General features: G+C 42.5%; 1 protein-coding gene across 1 annotated transcript in view; it reads left to right on the forward strand.

Annotated features, from left to right (window-relative positions):
• Positions 1-18,582, forward strand: part of itpk1b (inositol-tetrakisphosphate 1-kinase b) — a 36,958-nt gene extending 18,376 nt beyond the window's left edge. Inside the window, exons 5-11 of the mRNA XM_037746336.1 lie at positions 3,504-3,621; positions 12,809-12,907; positions 13,185-13,225; positions 13,520-13,685; positions 14,967-15,034; positions 15,126-15,288; positions 15,850-18,582. Of these exons, the coding sequence (XP_037602264.1) occupies positions 3,504-3,621; positions 12,809-12,907; positions 13,185-13,225; positions 13,520-13,685; positions 14,967-15,034; positions 15,126-15,288; positions 15,850-16,169 (975 nt within the window). The 3' untranslated portion in view covers positions 16,170-18,582. The remainder of the gene's footprint in view (positions 1-3,503; positions 3,622-12,808; positions 12,908-13,184; positions 13,226-13,519; positions 13,686-14,966; positions 15,035-15,125; positions 15,289-15,849) is intronic.
• Positions 18,583-18,770: the final 188 nt, after the last annotated feature.

The following is an 18,770-nucleotide window of genomic DNA, read 5'->3' on the forward strand; positions in this document are numbered from 1 at the left end:
GACTAATATTGCAATTTCTAAGTGATTTTCTATATTAGAAGGAATGATCATTTTTACATGATTATTCTGATTTTTGATTGAAAAACATATTAAAGTGATTGTGGTGTGATTTTTGCAGGGATCTGTACCCAAACAAAGATGTAGAATATGATGTGTAAGCCAGGGCATCTCTGCAGCACCACAATATTTCAATTAAAATGGTATTTTGACACACATTTCACCTTTACCAAATATTGTGCCTGCGATTTGAAAGTTGCAGTAGGCCTTATTACGATATCAATAAAATTGATTAATTGTGCAGCCCTAGTTGTCAATTTTGTTTTACTACTTTCTCACATTTTAAAGATTAAACATTCATTAAATGAATTAATGAATTAATGAATGAAAGACTCTGAAAGACACTATGGTTTAGGAGAACAGTGGTGACTTTACTGCAAGGCCCTTTGACTAATTGTAGCAGTTCATGTCATGACTTTGTTGACCTCTAAATCTTTATTATTCCGACAATTTTTCTGAAGCAGCTCAGTGATTACAGGGTAGCATAGACCTCATTTTTTACCAGCTACATCCTTTAGCTTTTCTTAGGGGATCCTCGGGCACCTAGTGTGTCCTGATCCGAACTAAAGGTCTCCTCCCAGTCCGCTGTGAACATTACATCTTTGAAGGATGGCACCCTGTCATACCAAGTACCCAAACCACCTGGCAGGCTTCTCTCAGTGAAGAGGAACGGTGGTTTTAGTCCAACATTGTCATTCTTTCACTCCACAACTAAAGCTTGTGTATGTAGATGAAGATTGGGTCAAGTATTAGCTGGTAAACCAGCTGCTCAGCTTTGTGGCTCAGTCCTCTTTAGTTCTGGCTATTTACCTGAACACAGCTGTCATCTGTGATTACATTGCCGTTGAGATATAAGCGTTGGTTTCTTTCAAATATGACACAGCTGTGGTCATAAATAACCTTTTGTGTGGTGGAGGGAATAAGCCTTCCTCTCTAAAATACCTCTTCATTTCAAACAAAATGTCAGGCTGGGATGCGCTCTGGTGATTCAGAGGCCTGAGGTGTGAGCCGTGTGAGCCGTGTGCACAGCGGACCTGGGACAAATGTCATTAGCATGGCTTTAGAGCTGCATGATTATGTGCACCGTGATAATAAATAGTAGATAATTGTAGTAATCTGTGTAGGAGGCTGTGGTTTAAGGAACTATTGGTTTGCTGACCTTTGTGTCTTTTATCAGCATCTATGGCATTGTCGGCTACCTAAAAATTGTAATGAAAGAAAAAATGATGCCATACACCGATTATATTTGGGATTATAAGCAGTTATTAACATTTATAAACACTTGTGGAGGTAGTTTTTGTTTTGTTTATCTTGCTGCAAATATGATTAAGTTTCTAGTCTTGTGTACTTCTCTGTGTACGACCGCTGATGTGGTAAATCACATTCTTCAGGGTGTGGTTCATATAAGTGCTAATAATTATTTTGCACTTCATGTTTGATGCCTGTGGCATCACAGATGTGGTTTACCACCAGTAGCACAGATTCGATCCTCTACTGATCATATTCTCTGAGATTTTGAACGGTTTATTTTCCCTATGGAAACAGATCTGCCTGGAAAAACGGACAGAAAAAATGTGCAGCCTTTAACACCCACTCTCTTCCACCCACACTGACATACGTCTGGCTCTTTTCCTCTCTAACACCTGCAAGCCAGCGCTCATCTCTATCTCACCTCCTCCTTTTGTCTGTGTTTAAATGCGTTTCTTCTTCTGAGGTGCAGAAATCAGCAAGTGACAGTCCTTATCAGCAGAGTATTCCTCTAAACTCCTGGAAGATTAGTTTGGATTTATTCTTTGGCAGAAGCACATTTGCCTTACATAACCGCTCAACTGGCTTTAATCAGCCCGTTAGATCCGGGCAAATCCTACAGATGGGTCCTCCTTGTCAACGCAAAGGCATTTGTTTACACGCTGCATGTGTCAGTGTGTGTATGAATAATGACAGTCGGTTTGCAAATGGGATTTTGATGTCTGGCATTGGCGCGCGCGTTTAATTTCATGCAAACGTGTATGTCAGTGGAGCCGTGGTGTGAGCGGGCAGGCTGTTTGTGTAATGTGCGGGTTAGCCAGCTCCACCTGACAGCGTTTGTGAGTCAGGAAAAAAAATGCTGGGAAAGGACGGTTGGCAGAAAAAAATCCACAGAGCAGAGATGGAGAGCATGGAGAGCTGCAAAGTGGAGAGGAGGTGGTGTGGGGACAGAGCCAGAGCAGAGCCGACAAGAGAAGAGAAGGGGAGTGCAGTTATGTAAAATAGCAAACCTCACGCTGACCTAACAGCCGGCCATGCAGAGATGTAGTGATGTAACCTACACAGGCCCGCTGGTATACATCTCATGCTCTCAGTAGCTCACACACATATACAAAGTGAGGAGTGTTGACCCTTCAACTCAGTGTTTGTATTTGTAGTTTGCGTACTTCAATATGTTTGTTTAACATCTCTAATCTGTATGGATGTATTTGTGTGTGTGTCATGGGCAGATGGTTGCTTGTGGTGTGAAGCCACCATGTGCTGGTGTGCATATTTTATGCAATAGTAACACACCCTCATTCCCATTATTTCCATTATTGATTAATCCGTCAATTATTTTTCTGATTGATCAGAAAAATAATTGTGTAGTCTAAACAGTTCCAGAAAATAGAGAAAAAATTACCTTCACTATTTCCAGAGTTCACGGAAACGTCCTCAGATAACTTGTCTTATCAGACTAACAGTCCAAACCCCCAATGTCATTCACTATGGACGTTTAGCAGTTTTTGTTTATCAAAATTTGTTGATGTTTAGTTTTCTGTTGATAGAAGAAGGATTGACTGAATAATCGTTCTTCAGGTGTTGCAGTAGGAGATGTAAACAATCTGAGGAGATGCTTCAACTTGCAACTTTTAGGTTGGGTAGCGGGTCATAACCAAGTCAGGAATGGACAGACTTTTGTGTTATTAAACGTTTCTTTTCTGATTTCTTTTTTTTAATAGGAACCAGGGCTGTCAATCGATTAAAGTGTTTAGGGTTAGGGTTATGTAGGGTTGGGCATGTCCGTAAAGGGGAGACTCTTTGGTACCCATAAAATCCATTTTCATTCACATATCGTGAGGTCAGAGGTCAAGGGACTCTTTTGAAAATGGCCATGCCAGTTTTTCCTCTCCAAAATTTAGCGTAAGTTTGGAGCGTTATCTAGCCTCCTTCGCGACAAGCTAGTATGACATGGTTGGTACTAATGGATTCCTTCGGTTTTATAGTTTCATATGATATCAGTATCTTCACTCTAGCTTTAAAACTGAGCCAGCTACAACCTACAAATTGCAAGTTGCATTACTGTGTTAAGAGATTAGTGGCGTTAAAAGAATATACGTTAATACGTTATTATCACGTTAACTTTGACAGCCCCAATATGAACATAAATAATGTAAAAAAAATAAGTGATTAAAAAACTTTGGGTCTCTGTGTTTCAGGACTACATTGACGCCCACCCTGAGACCATCGTCCTGGACCCCCTTCCAGCCATCCGAACTCTGCTGGACCGCTGCAAGTCCTACCAGCTCATCCACAGGATAGAGAGCTGTATGCAAGGTGAGATGTTTCATGAAACTTGGGTGACATGAGATCACTCTCACTACCTGGCTCACAATAACAGTCTTAACGTGTTGTCTGGTTACACAAGTCGTCACTACGTTCCAAAGCTTTCAGCACCACCGCTTATTTCGGCAGACATGCAAATTTACACACAGTTTATTTGGTACACACGTCTTAAATTAACGCAGTCTAATACAAAATCCCTGCAATTAATTCTACCTTCGTGAGTCTGTAATGTTCAGCTTTTGTTGACCCTGTCTTAAGGCGCTGACACACCAAGCTGACAGTTGGCCGTCGGCCAGTTTGGGGCCGTCAGTGAGCGTCTGTTGGCCTAGTTTTTCTCTACGTATCATAACAACGGCTTGTATATCCGCAGTCCTCGGTCTTCCGGTTTCCCTTTTTGAGTGATGAATACAGACTACTGCAGTCTGCTCTTACGGAGAGCTATTTCATCTCACGCAGGCGCAGAACGTACATGGTAGTTGGCTGTCGGCTTTTGTCTTTGCGGTGTGTTTGAGTGCAAATTTTTGGCCAAGACAAAGGCGACGTGAGGCAACTCCACTGGTGGGCTTCATCACCGCTAGATCTTTGATGTCGGGTTGGTGTGTCTGGGCCTGGGCCTTAAAAAACTGGCAACTGAGGTTTTTTTTTTTTTTTTTTTTTGCTGTGTCACTTTGCTGTGTGACAAGAAGCAATACACAGCGTGACCCGAGTCACTACACAACATGTCATGGGTTAAAATTAAGTAAACATGATTAGTGTCTCTGTTCCTCTCCCAGTCTTTCAATATTATATAAAAGCAGAAGTTGTCTAAAACAATAAAGGAACTGTTGCCCTTCGTGGACACTGCTTTCTGCCTCACGTCTAATGTTATTAAAAGGATCGAGTCGTGGTAGCTGCTGCTTCTCTGGCTTTCCTCTTCCCTTCCAGAGGGGACACATGGATAACATATGACGGCGCTGTCGCCTCCCCTCCTGAATTATGTTACTCGATGCTTCCGAGCAGATGTTTAATTCTTGCCAGCTGATATCATAATTCCTCTCCTCCCTTTCACGCGACAAACGCACCTCTCCATTCCCCACCCCCTGCCTGAAGCCAGTATAAACTTGGCTCTGTGTGGGTTTCTCACTGATGGATCAGAACTTGCCTCTGAGTCAGTCCAACACCTTCCTCTGTCACTGAGACCGTAAAACTAATCAGCAGGAGATATCTTTTGGCTGGAAGCAGAGAAATGCATTGACGACAAGAGCACATTCCCTACCCACACACACACACTGTAAACACACCTGTGACTCATCCACATTTCCTTTAACCCCATACATGGCAGGCAGGGAGCATAAACCTTTTAAGTATTACTTCACAGATCAGTTCATGACTCTGCGAGGGGCCGCGGTCTGGTGGCAGAGCAACGGATCAGAGGCGTTTCAGCATGTCGTTGTGTGTCATTAGTTTCTTAAAATAGAACCGCGAGAAGACGTCTTTTTTATCCAAACAGACATGATGGCTGTTACGTAACAGAGAGTATAAGCTGCATCACTCTTTCTTACTGTGTGTATTAGGTTTGAAGGGGAAGATGGCTCACTGGCTGCATTTATAGGAAGCTTGTTTTTTTTCACCACTCTGCTTCCATTAATGCAAGTGGGGCTCTCTGCTCACACTTAGGCCTGCATACCAAACCTCCCTGACAACTGTGGTTGGTTCAGACACGAACATGGGAGTGTGAGCCATTATAATCCTGCACCACACCACTGTGATTGTAGAAAAAAAACAGCATGTGGCAGAGGATAAATGTACTTTCTTCAGTCAGAAAAACTGGGTTAAGGTTAAAATAGTGTGAGAGTGTGGAAAGTCTACCTTGCTTTCTTAGACACAGTCACTTCCTCCTCCTTATCAGCAGAGGCCATGGAGTCCTGGAGCAGCTGCCAAGGCAACCCAGCACTAAAAGGCCACAGAGAGCCTGCCATGCTTCAGCCTGCATTACTCAGAATAGTACTCAATAGGAGGAAGCACTTGAGGTGCGCTCGTGCTTTCTCTAGAAAACCTTATTTTATCACTCGAGTGGGCTCTCAATGCTAAATAGCCCCAGTCACAGTACATAACTGTTATGCTCTGAATTGTTTAAATTGATATAAACTTAGAATTAGCTCATCTTAACGATATGTTTAATAGAAAATAGCCAGACAAGGGCCACTAATGGATCAGTGTCACTGATTCATCGTTGTGCTTATTGAAACTTTGGCGCCGCTTTGTTGTCCGACTTGGTTTTGTGTTGCCTATGTGAGCCAGAGCAAGGTAACTGTTTATGTTACTTAGTGGTTCCTGTGTATGTTTGAGTTTTGATATCTCGGACTGTTTTTATAGACAGAAACCGTTGTCAAGTCAACTCTTGTGTAAAACAAATCCTCTCTCGGTGTATTAAGCTTTTTCCTCTCCAGCTCAGGACAAAAGAATTCTCCCTGAATACAAGCGGGATTCCTCGGGATCAAACTGAAACCTTTCTGGGTTTATTAATCAGTCTGTCTTGAGGTCCCTGTGCTAGCACTAATCCACACCACTGCAAGCACCAACAGAACGAGTGTCCCGTTTATGCAAGTGATCAATATTTAATCATAGTTGCAGCATGAGGAAGACAAACACTGAGACACTTTAAGACCCAAAACACTCATCCAAGTCCAATGAGCCAAGCGGGCAGACAGGATAGCCCAACTAGAGTAAAAGACTTCCAGCCTGTTAGGTATCAGCATATCTCCCACAATATTACGTTCCCATACAACTACGACGACCGTAGAGTCTGCGTTTTTTCACATTAAACTCAATAAACTTAATTACAGTTGAGTTTGAACAAGCTGAAGCTGAACGGAGAGGGGGGGCGGAGGTCTGCGCTCTCCGAGTGCCATTCTAGTTGAGAATGCATTCGGTCTTGTGAAGGGCTCACTGCATGGGTGGAATATGGTCTCCAAAAAGGTACAAAATGCAAGTCTCCCTCAAAAATGATCCAAGGCACACTGTAGTTTATCACTCTGGGAAAGTTTTTCTACATCATGAGATACTGTTTTAGTGAAGGCATAAAGACAAGCATTGTTACTGGTGGGGAAAAAAAGTCGATTTGGGTTTGAATGAGTTAATTTCTCTCATATTTTGTAGGAGACATGGCTGCAGGTGTATGACAGTGCTTTGTCACAATCATTAAATGATGACTATCTCATCAAATTAGGATTTACCTTTTGTGAGAAAACATTTTTTCTTTTTTCAAATACACGACTCGTAATTGTAATTGGGAGCGTAAGCCTCTTAGAACGCGATATTGAGAATTGCATTACTCTCAGAGCAAAGCCGTGTTTGGAGTTCAATTTAAAATATTGAAAATCCTGCAGCCTTTCCTCTGGGGGGGATGCACAAAGAGCAGCGGAGAGAGGATGCTGCCGGGGTTTCTAGGAAACAAGCTCCAAATAGCAACAGGAGAGTTCAGCCGTCCACCTAAACAACACCACACTTTATGAAGCTTAATGTAACTTGGCTCTCTGTCGTTCTCTGCACCTACTGTATGAAACCAGAGGGAAGATATGCTCTGAATCTTAGGTGTTATAACAGGCCTGTTATGGAATTTCTTCTCTGTTCATTCTCAGGCACACCGTAGTCGCTGCCTATAAGTTTGGAGTTTATTTATTATTTGCAGGCATGAATATGATGTAACAGAGCGGACAGATGGTGGGGGATGCAGCGGATGTCCCGATGAGATAAAAGAAGAAGAGGAACAAAAAAAAAACAGCAGTGTAACTGGATAATGACATTTAAAAAGCATCTCATGGAAGAGTCCCGTAAACGTCGTCCTCGGCTCCGCTGGGTCTGCTGTGAGCATGCAGTGTTTAGACAGAGCCAGAGATTGATCCCCCCCCACCCTCCTCTTCACCCCCTTATCCCTAAAGCGTCAACCAGAGCCAAGCATGCACGCTATTACAAACTTGGCCACACTCTCTTGTCCACCGTTCCCCGGTCTCTTTATTATAAATCCTTAGCTCGAAGCTTGAAATGTTTTTCCGTTTGACAAGGTTTAGATTCTTTTGATGGTTTTTTGTTTGACAAATTTTTGCCCCATCAGTCTTTGGGAACTCGGTGATGTAATGGGGATGTTTTTCCCCTACCAGACTGTTTTCTGAAAGACATTATGCTGCTATTTCTGTCCTAGTAAAATAACAGCAGCATGATGAGCGTGGCTGTGCACAGATGACTGATGGGTAACCCTACAGGCTTCCCGCGCCCAAAAGTGACTGGTTGCAGAGCCAACGCTGGCATAGACCCAGCTGCACATGGAAAGGTTATAGAGCGCAGAACAAGTATCTGCCTGTGTGAGAGAATAGGACTATTCTGTGTTCGTCTGTCACGTAACAGCAAAAAATAGAAACATTTGAACCATGCTAGATCAGATTGAGATGCAGATGTATTCCTTTTTTAGGAGGAACGATTCCTGTTAGGAAATTAGTTTTGTACATAGTGGTCAAAGCACATGTTCAGCTGCTATGAAGCACTTCTTTAGCTGGAGGGCTCAACAACAAGGTGGATACTGAAGGGTTATTGTGTCTTATTTCCGTAGCTGTGGTGCTCATTCCTATCAGTTATGATCACGTTGTACTTACCAAAGTCATTGATGAGATATTGAAATGTGAAACAACAAAAGTGAAACGATCAGACGGGTTGTAAACAAGCCAGTTGAGCCGGATTATTTTTAACCCCTTTTTTTTTTAGATATCAAACCAAAAGAGATTGCACCTGAAATGTCCGTAATCCCTCATCTAGTTAATCCGGGACGTCAATCTGTGAACTCTGATGCATGTTTACAACATACAGTTTGATAAGATAAGAAAGAACTTTATTCATCCTGAAGGAATTTCTTTGGCCAAAGATGCTCGGTATAAAAGCAAAATAAATATTTACATCCTAGTTTTCTCTTTCAGATAAGTTCGTCTGTGCATGTTTTTTCTTTAAAGAGGCCCAAGTGCATACTAGTGTATTTTGGGTTTCTATTAAAACATGTCTACATGCTTTGATGTTCAAAAACCACTTTATTTTTCTCATGCTGCAGCACCTCTTTTCACCCTCTGTCTGAAACGCTCTGGCTACGTTCCAAATCGCATACTTTTTCTTTTTACTTTAAGTACGTACTGCAGCTGCCCTTATAAAGTACATACTGCTGCATGCAGTATTCATATAATTGAGACATACTCCTTCCTAGAAACAGGTCAGAATAGCCAGAAAAGCATACTGGTTTGCACACTGCAAAATGCGACCGGATGTAGTAGGACATCCTGGTATTTTTTAGCATATTTTTGGGTAATTCTTTTCTGGTATACTTCATAGTTTGGTAGTAGGGGAATTGGAACGCACAATTCATTTGAGCTCCTGCTCTGATTGGTCAGCTGGCCCACTCTGTTATGATTGGTCAACCAAACCAAACTCTTGGGACTCCGTTCCAGCTCCGCACTAACTAGCTTTGTATGAGGGCGTGCCAAATTAGCTGCTAGGCAGGTATTCAGTAAGGCGGGACTTCAAGCAAGGCATTTCAGGCAGTTCAGGAGCAGTGTTTCTGTGGAGAGAGGAACTCCCTTTGGACTTTGGGCTTTGTAACTTTGCAGACGGTTAAAACCTGTATGATCACCTGACTGCTCATGTTCATGGTTCTGTTGGACTTTTTATTTTTAGCAATGTCCAATCCCAGCAATTAACTAGATGTTAATTAAATTAGATACAATGTAGGGCTGTAACAATGCGACAATTATTTTCATTATCAAATAATAGGCCAGTTATTTTCTCAACCAATTGATTAATTACTATAAAATGGCTCATTATAATTTCCCAGAACTCAATGCCACATCTGCAAATTGCTTGTTTTGTCTGACCAACAGTCCAAAAGTGAAAGATACCTAGAGTAAAATATATTTATTTTAGTGTCCTAGACTAGAGAACTAAAGAAAGCCAGCAAATAGTCATATTTTAAAAAGTTGCAACCAGTGAGTCTTTGGCACTTTTGCTTTAAAAAAATACTTTAACTATGAATAAATTATTAAAATAGCTGCAAATTACTTTTTTTGTCAATCAATTAATCGACTATTTGTTTCAGCTCTAGCCGAAACTACAACAATAAGCTGGAGTTATCCCTCAATGATGCGTCTCCCTAGTCGCTACACCATCGTGCAGCCCTGTTATGGCAACAGAGGATCCTAAACACCGGACTTCTGTATGAGTGTGCAGCCTTATCAGCTCACACAGCAGCAGCTGTGGCTGGTTCTTTCTTGATGCTAAAGTTTCTGTAACTTTTGGGCCTTTTGAAATTCTCTTTTTTGCCTCATGCAACAGCTTTCATTGTGGGGTTTCCCAAAAGTTTTTGTGTGTGTCTGCACTATGTTGCTTCTGTGGGAGCTGTAGATGTCTGTGGGGCCCAGTGCCGTACACCCAGAGTTCAACACTCAGCACTGGAGTTAATGTAGGCAAATGAGATTCTCCTGACCTCAGCACTAGCGGGAGCAGAGAGCCCTGCCACCGCTGAGGCCCACAGCACACAAAGACCGGCGTGTTTCTATTGTGTTTTTGTCATTAGCAATTTGCCAGCTCTTGGTTTGGCCCCCTCACTGATTTCCTGTGGTGATATCTCCAACCAGCTGCCTTATCACCCCCATGTACCTACTGCAGACGGGAAATTACAGAAGGCAGAACATTAATATAGATGCCTCCTGAGCCCCTGATATGGTGAAGCTTGACGGAGCTGCAGGATGTTTGTTATTTTCAGTCTTATCGGAACTGACCGACCCTGCCGCCACAGGATGTGATGTCAAAATATTATGTAAACAAACTTGTAAAAAACATGACGGAGATGGGTGAGTGTTTGTCCTGGCCTCAATTATTGTTTAATGAATGCACAGCTGAGTTTATATCCTCTTAATTGCACCTGCTTTGATTGCTGTTTGGGCCTTCTAGTGAGCTGTCAATCACGCCTGTCAGTCAGGTGATGCATCTGATGACTCTGTAATGTCCTCAGCCGGTTTGACCTGTCTCTAGTTCCTCATGAGATTGGGTCTTCCTGTATTTCAGCATTTCCCTGTCTGTGTGTGCCGTTCGGGAGGAGCAGAAGGGCTTGGCAGCTCTCTGCTTTATTTATTTGAACAGGAGTCATTTGTCCCCCCCGGGCCTCAGATGGCCTCCGTTGTGTTTGTTGTCTAAACCCGTCGCAAGTATAAAATATAAATATAGTTTGTGGGCCAAATTAAATAAGGTGTTTTTGCATATGTGAGAGAATCATCTGCTCCCCCCAACGTTGAACAGGTCTTTGAGCATTTTTTGCTCAGACTACAGTCGGATGTGCTGCCCTTAATCTTCTTCTAACCAGGCTATGGATGATAACACAACAAATAGCCTCAAGTGCTGCTATTTCAGGAAAAACTTGTAAAAGTGAGATCACTACAACCATTGTGGACAGTTGACACAATACGCCGGAACATGAATCACTATCCAGTAAAGCCGTTCACCAGAGGGCAAAGACTGACAATTTAAATGTTATACCAACAATCTATTTTAAAAGTAGTGCAGTGATAGTTGTACCAATTCAGAAATTACATCTTTTGTACATGGATCACAGTGCAGGTTGTGTCCTTTCCTTTTTTTATGTCCACTAATGTAATCAACCTTTTTTTCACAGCAGACATTTTGACTTGTCACAGTAGGAAGAGCACAGCTGCATTTAATAACATTAAAGCTGCAGTGGGTAGAAAGGGACCAAATATGATTAAAAAAAGTAATATCTATTAAATGGTCACTATATCCTGACAGTACATGTGCCTGTGTGTCCTCCGATGCTCCTAATGGTATCTGCAGGATGTCACAGACCGATAGGAAAACAACCAGTCAGAGCTGATCATGAGTCTGCCGACTACCGGACACCAGTAACACGTCCGCCTAAAAAAGTGCCGTAAAAAAAGTAAAACAAAATTACTTCTATTCTATTGTCGTAGCCTACCGAAATGGCCTGTGTTGAACAATAAAATATTCTAAATATAATAAGCGTTTTCAGTCCTACATGGCGGTAGCGGCTGTCCTCTATTTGCTTCTGTAGTCTTTGACACAGAGGTCTAATCAGCCAGAATAACTGAAAACACCTGTGTGGTGTGTTCAGAGGCTTTAATGGAGCTGATCCGTCGTTAACATTATCAATTTCACCTGGGCTTCTCCTACTATGACGAGACAAATGGTGCCTTCAAATGAAGCTCGTGTTTACAACACGGGAAGTCGTGTACACGATGTGCTCGGCGTTCAAGCGGTGCTAAGCAACGACAATATTAACGTTACTGTCGGCATCTAGAAGCAACAGAGGCTAACAATTGGGTAACATAATGCAGGAGATACAAAGGCATAATGACAGAGGAGAAAGATGAGGCCGTTGGGAATATCAACATTTTCCTCAGACATATTATAAAATTACGAAGAAAAACAATATATAACTAAAATTACAATATATTAACTTATTATGCACCGAAAAATGTAATTCCATGGCATCCGCCATTTCTGACAACGCCAACAAACACATCACAAGTCGTGAACTCAGAGCTTTCAGAAACGTTCCACTTAATAGGTCGTGAATACGACAAGAGGGGGGGGGGGGGGGCGTTCATATTGACTCTTCTCATGAACACGGGAAACACGACCCCATTTGAAGGCACCCAAAATGTCTGCAGTGAAAAGGGTCTGTTGTAATTACTAGTATATTGTGTGAACTGATGAAAATGCTTTCAAGGGTGTAAATTGAACATAAACAATTAGTTGATTGACAGAAAATTGATCAACGACAATCATTTTTTTATATTTCATATCATTGGAAATTAAATATTTTGTGTTTTAGCCTGTTGGTCAAACAAAACAAGCAGCTTGAAGATATCACCTTTAGGCTCTATTTTATATATCCGGGAATCAGTTAATTAAAAAAACTAATCAACAGATTAGTTGATAAATAAAATAATCACTAGTTGCAGCCGTAGTGTAATTCTCCCGCTTTCTAGAAGCCCACTCGATCAAAAATCTCTGACATTTATTTGTTTTATATTATTATTATTATTCCCTGTTAAACTGAAATTTCCAAGACATTTGGAGTCTCTAACTCTCCCAATTCCCTCCACCTTCTTTTACTTGTCTTTTTAATCAGATGAAAGGATTTGCTCTCCGCCTTTCATGGTCCTGAACACGGATTGCAGCCCAGATGTGCTGGAGCAGATCAAGATGCAAGGACTCACATTCCCCTTCAGTAAGTGTCTTTTACCTCAGTCGTCCTCTAGATATTGAGGACTCCAAATCTAACACTCCATGTTCATTATTTAAACCAAATATTGTACTGCTAACCGCTGATTGTACTTTGAACTTTTGTTGTGTAAACTGACCTGTCTCACATTTCTATGTTCATTGTCAGTGCAGTGTAATAAAAAGGCAATTAGTGTGAGCTGTTTTGTTCCCCTGCTGATATTTCATTTCTGCTTTACAGTAAGTTATGTTACCTTGTTAAATTGCCTTTCTTTCTTCCTCAGTTTGCAAAACACGGGTGGCTCATGGAACCAACTCCCACGAGGTAAAAGGCCACAGAGCTCAGAGGTCACTCACACCCTCCCCACTTTGCTTTGTGAGAGCAATAACACTTGTCCTGTCACAGGGTTGTCATTTAACTCAAGTCCAAACAACATAATCAGATAAAGTGCTGTACCTCATATGTCTTTTGTGTGTCAGCTGAAATCAATACCCCCTGTCAGGGCTGACCAAATAGTCTCCATTCCTCCACACCCAACTGCATTGATTAAGTTAGGATTTAACTAGACTTGTTGATGTGGTTAGGCGTGTCATTAACCGTGTGTCCTCCTGTCCACAGATGGCTATTATCTTCAGTGAAGAGGACCTGAAGGACGTGAAGCCCCCTTGTGTGATCCAGAGCTTCATCAACCACAACGCAGTGCTCTACAAGGTGTTTGTGGTGGGAGACTCCTACACCGTGGTGGAGAGACCTTCGCTGAAGAACTTCCCTGCTGGACCAGCAGGTGAGGAGACAGATAGACAGGCGGAGAGAGAGAGAGACAGGCGGGGACAACCGCCACACTGGCCAGACTGTAGAAGTTGCACGGCTTTTCCAAATAACCCAATAAAAGAGCTCATAAAATGGCTTTATAGTCCCTGTGATTGGACCTATTCACCCTTTTAAGGGATGCAGCAGAGTGCAATCGAGTTTTGCCCTGTTGGTTCTGTTGAAAATAAACAGAGGAGGAGCGGTGTTTTTCTCCATAAACATGTCAGAAGCCTTACCCATGATGCAACTTTGAACACAGGGTTGTCCCCGGGCACAACCGACTCCAGTATTTGCATGTGATACAGTAGAGGCCCTCACGCAAAGCAGTTTCACCGTCAGTGTAGTCGTCTGCTTTGTGTAACAGTACAGAAGAGAACGGTTGCTTTCAGCCTGGAATGCTGAGCGGTGCAGCAGAAAAAAAAGCACAACCCTTGTCAAACACATAAAGCAACATACCACAGTGTTGCATCTGCACAGCGTTTAGATCGCTCTGCAGCCCCGGAGCTATACGTCGTGTTTTGTAAGTGGAAGGGAAAGGCCGGATGAGAGAGTGAGGTATGAAGATAAAGAGAGGTAGGGGGTTAGTGTTTGGAAAGAACTTAAACATAACTGTGAGAGATGTTCTGAAACCATGCAGCCTCCTTCCTTCGCCATGCTTCTGTCCAGTTAAACTGCTGTTTGTTCATGCAGTCTGGGAACCAACGAGCCCATCTGCCTAACACTTCATTACCGCGACCCTCTACGAGCCGAGGGGCATATTTATTTGGACAGTGATGGAATTTACTTTTCCCCCTCCTCACCCCCCGCCCCTCTTCCTTCCCTCTAACACTCTCTAATGTTAATCATTACAATGATAACAAAGAAAGAAGGGGCAATAAATTCTGAAGTTCATCCTGTCACATTTATCATTGCTTCAAAGAAAATGCGTGGTGCGAGGCAAACAACTTTACACGCTGTTTTGTTCGTAAGTGAACACTCAACATGACATGGTTATGACTGAGTGGGTTAAATGTTAAGAGACTTCACACCAGGGTGGTTTAGGTTCAGGTTTCTGTTTTGTGTTGAAATCAGTAAATAAAGACATTCATTGAGTGACGCTCTGGTTGCCTCATCACACTGTGCAACCAGTTAAGTTCTGCTGCCGCCTAGTGCCGCAGATGAGGAATGTATTATAAATGACTGCACTGGGAAAGCATGTAGCTCAAAGCTCTTTTAAAATTCAGCCTAACCTTTTTTTCCTCTGTCTCCTTTTCAGACAGGAAAGCAATTTTCTTCAACAGCCACAACGTTTCCAAACCAGAGTCGTCCTCAGACTTGACCACGGTACGTCCGCGGTGTCACCCGCTGCTATACCCATGAGATTTTTTTTGAGTTTTTGTTGCTAATAATCTTTAATATTTGATGTTTACCTCAGAGAGAGAACGTAGAGGGAGAGTCTCAACCACCCAGTGACGATGTCATCAGAGAGTTGTCCAGGTCATTGCGGCAGGCGCTGGGCGTGTCCCTGTTTGGCATCGACGTCATCATCAACAACCAAACAGGCCAACATGCCGTCATTGACATCAATGCATTCCCTGGTAGGTGAAGCCTCCCATCCATCCACAGGGGTGGGCTGGATTTTATTTTTAATAAGGTCATCTATGGTGACCTGGTTCTCAGGTGTCACTCTTTCTGGTGCCATTGTCTAAATACAGAGACGTAGTGATGGCATTCCTTTGTGCAACCAGTTCTGTGGTGATAAAGGTCACCTGTGTAATCCTGAACTCTGTGTTTGATGTCAAAACATGAGCTAGTTTGGTGACAAAATCACAGACAGAAATATAAACACCAGGCAAAGTTCTCGAAACCGCTTCTGTCGTAGTGTCAGCTACAGTAGGTCACTCCAGAACCACATTTTTGCTATGATGACACACACAAGGTGAAAACATTACCATCGTCTTAGTCACTGTGTTAACTCTAGAGACCATCTTGGACTCCTCTTCTTTCCCCACTACATCCGGCGCCCTTGCTCGAACCGCACACATCTTCGAACCTTCATTTTGATCTCAACTACACATCTGTAAAGTTTCGTGACTGCATCTTGCACAGTTGTGATGCTATCACTGACTGATTTGATGTCCCCCCTCATGTTTTCTCAGGTTACGAGGGCGTCCCGGAGTTTTTCAATGACCTCTTGAACCACATCACCAGCGTGCTTCAGAGCCACAACCCGGACTTCGCCCCCGCCAGCGAGCAGCCCAAAGGCCTGCCGGTGAGCACCACGGTACCCAACGCCGCCCCGCCGGCCCCCGGCTGCTGCAGCATGCTGGGAAAAGAGGCCAGCGGCAGCCCGTGGATCGTAGAGGGCGACGGAGGGCTGAAGGGCCCCCGTCAGAGACTGGGCTGCAACTCGGCCATGTCCCCCAACTTCCAGCAGCACTGTGTCTCCACGATAGCTACCAAGGCGTCCTCCCAGTGACTGATCCCCCATTCCGTTTGATCCCTGAACAAAACAAAAAAACGGATGACAATGGTGACAATAATAATGAATAATAATCATAATAATTATGATGTTAATGATGATAATATATCTAATCAAAAAACAAACCTTTTCCTATATAGTTATTGAAAATGATGGTGATTGAGTGTAAGCTTTTTTCTCTCTGCCTTTTTGTATTTTTCGTTTCGTCTAATGAGACTTAACAGTACTGTAATGTGAACTTTTGGGAACTTTTGCCTAATAGCTGATTTTATTTTTCTCTCTTGTGTGAGTTCTCTGTAATGAAAGGGTCCAGATGAGGTAGCTAATGGGAACGGCTGAATCAGGACTGGAGAAAGATGTGCCACTAGACGTGCAATGTATGATCCCTTGTATCTCACACACATTAACAAACACACACACACACTCACAGGTACGTTTACATCACGACGGACCAGTGATGTGTGTGTGTGTGTGTATTCTGATCAACACCACTGACTCCTCTGCACAAAGTGAGGGGGAGAAAAGGTGGCTGGGCATTTGAACACTACTCCACAGATCCCAGGCTGCTATGTGACTGTGGCCAACTGACGACAGAGAGGACATGACGAGTCTGAACATGAATGACAAGATCGTTTTGGGGTTTTGTTAGTTTGAACAAACGGGTGCGCCGTTTACGTTTTTCCGAGTGCCATCAAATTTACTCCGAGGGGTAGGAAGGTCTTCGAAGGTTCAAAAAGCAAATCTCCATGACCATGTGACCAAGTTTTTGTTTTTTTTAATGATTGTTTGCACCAATGTTTATAGGTGTTTGAGTGTTTTACTGTATGTCAGATGCCGGATGTTAGGTGTTCAACAAACAAACCGCGTCCCAGTTTGAGTCGCTCCGGTGCGGGAAGACGAGGATCACATTCCGTTTCCTGTTTTGTGGGATGTTTTCAGAGAATTCCATGATTTATTTTTGTTTCAGAATTCCAGTGGGATCTTGTGAGATTTCTCTCTCGTCACTTCATGGGTTTGTAATCTCCGTAAACAGACTTCTCCACGCGTCTTCAATGCTTGTATCTGTAATGTGAGCAAACTACTCTCCTGAGGCCAACTTGACCTATCAACAGACTTGGGCCTGCAGAGAAAAATTATATTATTCCACTAAAATCAAGGTAAATGTGTCTTTTGAATATCCACTAATTGGGTATTAATTATTCTGATTCCGTTAAAATGACAACGGTTCCAGATGATCGAGGAATTTGTTCAGCTTTATGACGTCTCATTTGATTTATTTTCACTCTTAACAGCACTTTTTCTTTAAAGTCAAAGAAACCTTCAGTCCAGTCGGTTCATTCGCTTCAAGCTTAAATCCTCTGCCTCCTGTTCCAGCTGCTGTATTTGTGTCACATGTTAAAATCATTTGGAGGGGAAGTGGAGGGGGGGGGAGACAGTCCAGCTCTTGTTCCCAGTGTTCACTGTGAGATTTTTTTACTCCAATTTTGTTAATATCTTTGTCCTGATATCTACTAAGAGCAACTTTATTTTATGAGATTTTATGGGGAAAAAAAGGTTTTATATAAATGAAATGAAAGCAAGGGGGGGGTGTTTTTGAACAAACAGTGGATAATATTTACTAGAGGTATAGTAATAAATGCTGGGTCTGGTTGTACAGGTAGGGACAGATGGGGTTGATGCTGTTGTCTCCCTCTAGCATCTAGTGGGAAGGAGTGCCAACCTGCAGATTGTTCTCATTCCTCTGAGCCTGCTCCTTTTTTCTCTTGTCCCAGAGAGCTCCTCCTCGCTGTTTTATTTCCTCCCTCAGTATCCGAGGGGAACTGACTGTCCTCTTGCTCGCCCTGTGATCGTAAATAATAGTGTCAGCGCAGCCATCTCACCAGCATCTCTCTGGGACAAAAGAATAACCAATGATGCTCTGAAAGTTGCTTTCCATTAGACACATCATATTATGAGAATATTTCCACAACGGTTATTTAATCTCCTTTTAATTTGAGTGTGTAATGAAGCAACAATATATTCAGACTTTAAAGCAGCAGGTTCGGGGGACATGTCCTTTCCCTCCTCAAAGCGTTGGGTGGTGTCCCTGTTAAAGCTGATATCTGTGTACACCACTATATAGTGTGTCCTATGTTGTGCTCCTTATCGTGCTTCTAAATGGGAAATAAATGGTTAATCTTACCTTTTGGTCATTTCTGCAACCCAGACAGTGTCATCATGCTCCCAGTTTCCACCTGAATGTTTACTTCTTGGGTGTCTTGTACAGTACGTGTATATATGCCTAGGCTTACATCCGTACAGTATGTTGTTTTGTATCAGTTCTGTAATTGAGAGGAATCCACAATTTTGTGACCTTTTTTTTAATTAAATGGCCAAAACCAACAGGGCGAAATAAACATGTGAAACCTCATCTGGCTCTATTTAATTCAGTTTGGTTGGTTGTCATGTCTGGTGTTTTATGTATAGTGAGGGATAATATCCAACTTACTTTCACCCCAACTTCTTAACTGTTACATGAGACTACAAGCTGTAATGTCTCTTAATTCTGCTCAATCCATTCAGTTGATCTCTTATGGTCATTAATAAATACTTTAATTT

The sequence above is a fragment of the Sebastes umbrosus genome, chromosome 16 (genome assembly GCF_015220745.1).
Source record: "Sebastes umbrosus isolate fSebUmb1 chromosome 16, fSebUmb1.pri, whole genome shotgun sequence".
Taxonomy (NCBI): Eukaryota; Metazoa; Chordata; class Actinopteri; order Perciformes; family Sebastidae; genus Sebastes; species Sebastes umbrosus.